Source organism: Gracilinanus agilis, chromosome 3 (genome assembly GCF_016433145.1).
Source record: "Gracilinanus agilis isolate LMUSP501 chromosome 3, AgileGrace, whole genome shotgun sequence".
NCBI lineage: Eukaryota > Metazoa > Chordata > Mammalia > Didelphimorphia > Didelphidae > Gracilinanus > Gracilinanus agilis.
The window spans coordinates 139,962,650-139,971,778 of NC_058132.1; the positions used below are offsets into that span (position 1 = coordinate 139,962,650).

Sequence of the window (9,129 nt, forward strand, 5' to 3'; positions counted from 1 at the left end):
AAGGAAGGAAGGAAGGAAGGAAGGAAGGAAGGAAGGAAGGAAGGAAGGAAGGAAGGAAGGAAGGAAGGAAGGTGTTCGCTAGGTCAAAAGTCTGCGAAATGCCCATCTCCCCCTCTCCCTGTCCCAGCCAGAAGTCCCCTTTACCTCCGAGTCTTTCTTTAACCCCATTACCTCTCGTTCTGACCAATATTTAGAAGAGATTGAAACATCCACTGCAAAAGCTTCCCTTTCTACGACTTCGGTTGTAAGAGAAGACGGAAATGTGGCATGATGACACTTTCTGACCGCATTTGTTTCGCCACGTTTACCCTGGGTCTTTGAGGGGTATTTTGGCTCCCGGACAGCTTGCTCTTTCCCTCTAGCTGGTAGCCTAGGCTGGTTGGGACATACTTTTTGAGAGGGGCGAGCCTTCTGCTGGAGAAGCGAGTTCTTGATATTTTTGGAATATCATTGCTTCCCTTCGAAATGGAAAGTTGAGATAAGGGCTTAGGAGCGCCGGTCTTAAACTAGGAGGTGTAATCGCCAGATTCCTGGGCTAGGTCAGAGAGGAACTGGATTCTAGTCCCGGCTCCAACAAGAAATTATCTACAGGATTCTGGACTAGAGGTTCCGAGCCTCACTTACCTGCTCTGTAAAATATGCGATTCCTGATGTCTCTCTACTCCTCAGGATGGTTCTAAGAGGCTCAAAAGAGCTACAGTGTGGGACAGAGTTTGGGAAAGTAAAGACTAAGACTCTTAAAAATTGCCTGAGATGAACCAATGAAGAAGAATGTACAAGTGCTGTAGGACACGAGCTCTCAGCTTCGAAGAGAGGAAAAGTTCTAGTGAAATCAGTAAATAAACAGGCCAGATGGAGCCTCCTATCCATTCACGACTCTTCGGAGGGGTTTGGAAACCCTGTAGGTGGCTGCAATAAGCTTCTCTTTAACGCTGCCCAGGGGTTTCTAATAGGAGGCAGCGTCCAACAATCGAAATCATCTCAAACGAAATCGAATTCCCAGCTAAGATACATGCAGTTTCCGTCCCCAGTGGGTTGTTTTCGGGGCCAGCCAATGACATTAGCTGCTAACCAGTTCAGGACTCCGGGCGACAGCAGGAGGTTCGAGCAGGACTATCACTGTTTCAGTGTTCAGTAGTCCACCGCCTGGAGAAGTCTCTTCCCCGGCTGAGGGGATGGGAGTGAAAAGGTGGGGAGGACGGGGTTCTTTTGGGGAAAATGTTTATTTGGGGGCAGGGCAGGCTTTTGTACTTAAAAAATTCAACTCTCCTGAGAAGATAGTTGCTTTAAAAAAAAAAAATATATATATATATGTATAGAAAATTTTGTGTTTTTGTAGCAATATAAAAAATTCCAAACAGGCAACCCGAATGACCTAAAGAATAAAATCGTTTCGTTCTAAGAGAACCGAACACACACGAGCTTGACATGGGAAGGAGATGTAGCACAGAGCCAGCACCATGATTTATCTCGTGCCACCAGCGGGTCATTTCCTTGAGCTGGAAAATAAATAATTTAGTAGTGACAGGTTTCTGCGGGCGTGTGTCGCCTTTGCTAGAAGCACTGGCTAACTGGCTCCAAAGAAAAGATTCTCCCTTGGTATGTCACCTTTAGTTGCTCAGGGTCCCTCAGCCACCATCAGAAGGGAATAAGAAAGGAATCATCAAAGAAATGCTTGCCCCCCTCCCTCCGCTTTTTTTTTTTAAGGCCAGAAAGAGTTTATTCGCCACCCTGGGTGCATAAACAGGAACGCTTCAGCCTCCAATCCTAGATCCCAGACTCCCACCAAGATATTTCCCTCTTTCCCTCCCTCTCTTTTGCAACCTTCTTGATTTAATTCTTTGAACCTGTGATTGGAGGTTAAAGTGCACCAGGTTGGAAGGAGGAAGCTCTTAAACAATAAAGGTTTGAATATTTAGCTGTGATCTGGTCGCTGCCCTCTCCCTAGCTCCCTCCTTATCTTTTTAAATGCAAATTTTGTTTAGGGGGGTAGAATGCTATATGCGCTCTGCGCCTCGACGTCTCCTGCCATTGGTGTCTGTGCCATTACTAATAGAGTCTTGTAAACACTCGTTAATCACGTAAGTGCTTTGGCCCGGGAACTCGACTTGCTAGTCTCAGGAACTTCTCCGCCTCGGCAGCCAAGTTTCTCCCACTTCGCAGGGGAGAAACTCAAGGAGGAGCTGAGCGTGGCTCAGACACGACCAACCACCCCCCCCTACTCCACCCTTTCCCTTCCCCACTCCCTTTCCCCTTCCCTTCCCTCCCCATTCGCAACCTCCAGCATCCCCACCCAGGCAGCATGGTGAGATCTGCTCTGGAGTTCCTGCCACCATGTACGTGAGCTACCTATTGGATAAGGACATGAGCATGTACCCCAGCTCCGTGCGCCATTCTAGCGGGCTCAATTTGGCGCCGCAGAACTTCGTCAGCCCCCCGCAGTACCCGGACTATGGAGGTTACCACGTGGCGGCTGCGAACTTGGACAGCGCTCAGTCCCCGGGCCCCTCCTGGCCCTCTCCTTACGGCGCTCCTCTCCGGGAGGACTGGAATGGCTACGCGCCCGGAGCCACCGCCACAACCAATTCAGTGGCGCACGGTCTCAATGGGGGTTCCCCTGCCGCAGCAATGGGATACAGCAGCCCGGCTGATTACCACTCACATCACCACCCGCACCACCACCCTCACCATCCTGGCACTGCACCCTCCTGTGCCTCGGGGCTACTGCAAACACTCAACCCCGGGCCGCCTGTGGCCACTGCCGCTGAACAGCTGTCTCCTGGCGGTCAGCGGCGCAACCTGTGTGAGTGGATGCGGAAACCGACGCAGCCCTCCCTGGGCGGCCAGGGTAAGCTGCTAGCTGCGCGGGGCTAGGGGACCAGGATCTCTGAAAGTGCAAATGGGGGGCAAAGCCCGCAGAAAATTCCACTTCAGGGGCAGTTGTATGCGCCCCAGAGCTCCATGAGCCTGTAAGGCTGGAGTCCTGGACGGGTTAGAGGGGGGTGTCTATAGACTCTCAAACTCCCGAGACTTGGGGGAGAGATGGAAAACGGGGAACGAATCCTGGGTTTTCTAGTTCCAAGGCCCAGAGTAGTAAGTTTACCCATGGGCCTGCCGAGAACGGATCGGAAAAAAAAATAATCCAGGGACCAGAGTAAAGAATGACCAGGGAAGTGAACATTTTTTATTTCATTTTATTTTGACTAGACAGTCCCATCGTTGTCTCCCTCTTTCCATACTTGGGAGAGCAGGAGCAAGGATAGAGTAGTTACCAGGTAAAGCTAGAGTCTTGGTGAACTCCAAATGGCTATAGAATTGTTCAAGATGTTTCCCTGGTTGTTTTTTTTTTTTTTTTTCCGATTCCGAATCCTTTCCCCCATTCCTCCTCCAACACCATATTCTACTGGAGCATAACCCTAATACTAAGAGAAGTATGCAAATCCAAGTAATTCTCTCTGATTTTCTAGTTCCTTATAAAAGAATAAGAAAAGAAACAGGGAAAAACAAAACAAAACAAAAAACACTGAAGTCTCCTAAGGTCTAGGTGTAGGATAATTTCTTAGCCTTTTTTGGCCCAAACTATACAATCAAAAAGAGACAGTATCCAGATCAAGGTGGTCAGCCATAAAATCATAGATTTAAAGACTTAAAGGCCGCCTGATCCAAATGCTTCGTTTTGCATTTGCAGCACCTCAGACCAAGAGAGGTTGTTTATGGGACTTGCCTAAAATCACACAAATAGTAAATGGCACACCGGGGATTTGAACACCAGACTTGTGGGTCCAAATTGGGGCTGAGTTCCTCCTCACGATCCTAAGAATGTAGAGTGATTGATACTATGGCTGGGGGTGGGGTGAGGTGGTGAATACTGGGCCTTGTTTCTCTATGTGGTTCAAGGCTAGGAGTTAAGCCTCCAGTATATGTGGGAAGTAGAGGGACTCTGCTCTGTTGCTGCAGACAGAGCCCCGCCCTGGCTCGGGTAAGGTCCAGAGGAGCTTGAAGGGGAGGGGGGGATTCAGTTTATCCTGTTCTTTTGAACCTTTGTTCTGAGGTGCTTGGTGGGGGAAGGGGAAGCACTGAGGTCGGAGAGGCAAGACTTTCGATTCTCAGGCTAGAGAGAGGGATGGAGTCTCCAGAAGAGTGGGTGTCAAAGCGGAAGACAATATCGTCAATTACTCCTTTCTCCAGAGTTGGTTCTTGGGAGGTCACTAGTATTGGCTCTGAGAGGAGAAGCAGGATAAGAGTGTAGGAGAGAGGCTCAGTGACCTTCCCTAAAATATTTTCTTCCGAGGCCAAGTCCTCTTCCTCTTCTCACCTGTAATCGGAGTGGCAGCCACTTAGATTTTTATAACCAATTACTGCCATATAAATCATTGGTTGCTGTCGCTGGGCATTGGTTTCTGAGTCATTGGACACACGCTTCAACGAACAAGACACTTCTTTGAGAGCCTGGATTGGAAAAAAAAAGTAGTTGAGAGATGTAACTCTTTGGGGGCCACTGGGATGGCTCAAGGCCTAGAGTAAATGCCTCTATGGAATTACTATGATTCCTTGGGGACCACCTCTTTTAGCATCCCAAAGGTGAGAAGACCAAAACCTGACTGAGGCGGGACTTTAAGGAGTTGAAGGCCAATTCCTTGTATATCCTGAGGAGACTGGGGTTTGGGGGAAGGGGGGAGGAGGGAAGGAAAACCGCGGGAGCTGTGGCTGCCCGGAGTCACTGGAGGAGAATACTGAGATATCCCGCGCGATGAGGTGGCAAGAACACTGCCCGGCGCCTAGCTCCTCTTGTGATGTTAATGTCTCTGGAGACCCAAGCCTGTAAGTCCAGTGGCCTTCTCCTCTGCTGAGCTTCATCTGTCAAAAAGCGGGGGAGGGGGCTTGTTGCCCGGCTTGCTTTGATATACACCTTCCCAGCCCTGCCATTGTCCCTTTTACTATCCGGAAAAAGGGTGGTGACTTTTAGCAGTCAATAATGAATTCTGACATGTCCATCTCACCCTCTCGAGCTCCCCTCCCCCAACTCTTCTCACCCTCATTTTCGGGGGGTGCGGGCTCTCTGTGAAGGGAAGGAGAGAAGAGGAAGAAATGACAATAAGGGGGTTGGTGGGGACGCGGTTGGACGCACGGGTCAACCTCCGCTTTCCCCGACCTGCAACTCGGTCTCTAACGGGGAAGGCCTTTGGACCACGGAGTAGCCAACCGCACGGGCGCCCAGAGAGGGAATCAGTCCTTCTAGCTGTCAAAGTAAATAGGCGTGCTCCCAGCTCCTGGGTTTCTCGGGGCTCCCGGGCCCTGTTTTCCTGCCCTCTTAAGGTGCGGGTGGGTGGACGGTGGAGTCTATTCACAGGAGGCTTCCAAAACCCGTGTTTATGTTAATATGCGCCGTGGGGGTTAGTGATGAAAGCTCCCGCCGCCATTTGTTCAGTAGTGGTAATTCAAACAGAATGCAGTTGTTATTAAAGCATTGAAAGGGCTTTTCTTTGATAAGATCGCCCTGTTCTGCATTGTTTGAGCTGGTGTTCCCCTTTCTGCTGCCCGCGGAGCTCCCTCTGATCAATCCTGTATCTTCCCGGGACGCTTTTGTTGTGGTTTGCAAAGGGTTTTTACCTGAACAAAGTCAGCCTCCAGGTCATTAAACACCTACGGGCATATCCCGGGGACTTCTTAGATCTTCCTAGTGGACTGGACTGCTACAGCTACCGAACCTGTTCCTCAAGGGACGGATCTGGGAGAAAAATCTTGGGTGGTGGGGCAAGTGAGACAAATGACATCTGCCAAAGGGATCAGGCAAAAATCGGGAGAGGGCTGGTTTGGGACAACTACTTCAGTATCATCATCCTCTCTATTTGTCATGGCCCTTAAGGAAAACAATCATTCTGAGATTAAATATGTTGACTCAGGCCCATAAGCACAGATCACCTTTCGGGATAACTGGGTTTGCTGCAGAAAGAAAGAAGAGGGTAGGGCCGATAAGCTGGCCCAAAACAATGTCTGCTTGGGGTAAAAATGTCCTAATAGGGAGTTCTTAGATCAGCATACCTGGGTTTAGTCGTTATAAATTTATTCATTTTTGGAAAGTCAGGCTGAATATTAGAGTATTCCGATGTCTTCTGACTGGTTCCGTTCTAATGATAGAATCTGGAGGAAAGTAGAGAAGGGGCCCTTTTCCCCCCTCCCTCTTCCCTCTTTCTAGGTATACCAGCCTCCCATTTATTAAGAAAGGCAATCTAAATAAAAGCAAAATGAACCCCAGTTCCACTGGACCTCCTAACAATCTCAGTTCCATGGAAGGAGCTCTTCCTGAATTCTACAGTGGAGTTGCTAATCATGATATTTCCTCGTCTTTTCCCCCCCTTGGTGAAAATCTCAACATTACTGGGTTTTAGTGGGGAGATAGAGCACTGTTCCTCCCACCCCCACCCCCACTCCTCTATATAGGGTGGAACTGTTTTTCCTTTGTATATGAGTAGTTTGGGCTTAATTTCATTTTAAGTTAAAAAAAAAAAAAAAACACCACCCCTCTTGAGAGTTGGTTTAGTTCCCCAGCCGACTAGATGTCCTTAGGCTTTCTCCTACCACCTTGTCAGATTCTGTTAGGTTGGCTTATCCAAGCAGGCCCCACGCAGTGGTTGAGGAAGAAAAATGGCCTCCTGGTTAAAGAGATTTGTCATTATACTTTGACTGATGGGCTCTGGCCTAGTTTCCCTGTTTTGACTTCTCCTTCCTCTGCAGTTAAAACCAGGACAAAAGACAAATACCGAGTGGTGTACACTGACCACCAGCGTCTGGAGCTGGAGAAAGAGTTTCACTATAGCCGATATATTACTATTCGGAGGAAAGCGGAGCTGGCTGCTACACTGGGCCTATCTGAGAGACAGGTGGGTACCTTTCTCCTGGTGGAAGTGATGGCCAAACTCTGTGACCAGGGTAGGATAAGAAGTCAAGTTCTGGGGGCTTTCAGTGAACTAGTGGGACTAGCAGGATGGGAAAGGGTGGAAGATCAAAGTTTCCTTCTGGCCTTTGTATTTGTTGCTCCCCCTTTTCCTCCCCCACCATCTTCCTGTTCTTTCCTATTGATCAGAAGTTTTTGTGTATGAAGGGGGAGGTGAAGAGGAAGGTTCTCTATTTGTTCCAGAATTTGAGAGCAAACTGTGTACATACACAGACATATATGTATGTGTTTAGCATTTTGCATATACGTATATGTACATATGTTTACATATATTGTGGAGCACTATATTAGAGGAAGATGGCAAACTAGGGGTGTAAGACATAGCTCCTGTCTAATAAAAGACTGAAGCTTAGACATAGGAAACTACTAAATAGAATCAAATACCAGAAAGTTGGCCTTATTTGTCCATAGAAAGGTCACACTTGGAATCTCAAACTCATATTCCATAAGATTTCCAGTTCTCGGATAGGAAGAGTGTAGCTACTTCCCTCGGGAGCCTCAAATTATCTTTTAAAGTGCTCCCAGAAGTTGATTTGGTCTTTGGATTGGTATGGGTCTTATGCCTTTCCTGGTTTTGTATCCTTTGTGATGAAAATTGTGGCAAAGTTCACTTTGATATAAGGATGGGGAACATAAGAGTCTGGGAGAAGAAGAGAAACCCTTTGAATTGTGACTCAACTGGGATGGGAAACATTTCCATAAAACTACTGGGAATGGAAACATCTTCTGAGGGTTCATGTGAGGTCCCAGACCCTTACTTCACTTTGTGTGAGATGTGCATGGCAGATGCTAGCTCTGGGGATCCTGCTGTGGTCCTCTCATTCTCACATTGCCCTATTCCTTTCTCTTCCTCCCACCCCCCCCCCACCCCCTTTCCCCATTTTCAGGTTAAAATCTGGTTTCAAAACCGAAGAGCCAAGGAAAGAAAAATTAACAAGAAGAAGTTGCAGCAGCAGCAACAGCAGCAGCAGCAGCAGCAGCCTCCACCTCAGTCACAACCCCAGCCTGGTGCTTTGAGAAGTGGCCCAGAGCCACTGAGTCCAGTAGCCTCCCTTCAAGGCTCAGCACCAGGCTCTGTCCCCGGAGTACTGGGGCCTGCTGGAGGAGTGTTGGCCCCCACCATTACACAATGACCCATGCTCACTGAGACAGCCACAGGACTGGAGTGGTTCCAGGCTGGGTGTGGAGAGGAGTACTGGGAAGGACTGGCTTCTGCCCCACCTGGGAGATCAATCATCCCCATTGTAACACCCACCTGTCCTCCCAGGAAAAAAGGGACCCAAAACAAGTGGGTTGGGGAATCTCATAGAAGTTAGCCTCCGATACCTGACTTTTCATGACTCCTTCCATTCTGGGGAAGCAAAAGCCGGGCACTAAGACTCCATGGGGTTGGCAAAATTGAACAGACATTGCTTTTGGCCTTTTCTCTCTTGCTCCTTAGCACCTTCAGCTTCCAACATCTAAAGGTTTCCTGGCCAACAAGAAGCCCAGCAGATTTGTGGACCAAAAGTGTTTGGTGCCATCTGTGACTTCTCTTACTCCCTCTAAAGACAAGGAGGCCCAAATTTGTCCTGGGTCAGAAGCTTTGGACTCATAAGCCAGGGCAGAGAAAGACAGAAAATTGGACCCAAGAGGCAGCTGAACCCAAATCGATTGGTGTCTCCCTCCTCATTCTCTTACTAAAGCAACACAGGGAGGAGGGGGGAGGTAGTCATCCGGGGGTATTCTGGGCTCCAGACCTTGGGAGAAACCACAGCCTGGAGAATTGGACATTGTTTAGAAAGCCTGTCACCCTAACCTCTCCAGGCTGAATGTATGTTCGGTGTCATAAATGCCAGAGCCAACCTGGGTTTCCTGTCATTTTCACAAACTTGAGGCTGGCCTAGAGATTTCTTTGTTGTTTCTGTTCTGGAGTTGCTCTTTCTCACATGGGATATTTTAAAGTTATTCTGGATTGAGAAGGGGGGAAAAGAAGTGACATGATATAGAAGGAAATGGGGAAGGTGGGGGGGAAGTACACTGAAACACATTTGAATATTTTCTAAAAAAAAAGAAAAAAGGGAGATAAATGAGCTTGCCAGACTTCAGACTCCTATTTATCTGCCTGAGATTTTATCTGGAGTTATCTTTAAAAAAAAAAATTAAACATCTTCACTCCAGCCATGAGCTAAAGC

At 48.3% G+C, this 9,129-nt stretch overlaps 1 protein-coding gene across 1 annotated transcript; it reads left to right on the forward strand.

Annotated features, from left to right (window-relative positions):
• Window positions 1–2,334: 2,334 nt before the first annotated feature.
• CDX2 (caudal type homeobox 2) lies at window positions 2,335–8,088 on the forward strand. The gene is made up of 3 exons (XM_044666112.1): window positions 2,335–2,848; window positions 6,736–6,881; window positions 7,843–8,088. Exons 1-3 carry the CDS (start codon window positions 2,335–2,337, stop codon window positions 8,086–8,088), a joined length of 906 nt encoding a protein of 301 aa, XP_044522047.1.
• Window positions 8,089–9,129: the final 1,041 nt, after the last annotated feature.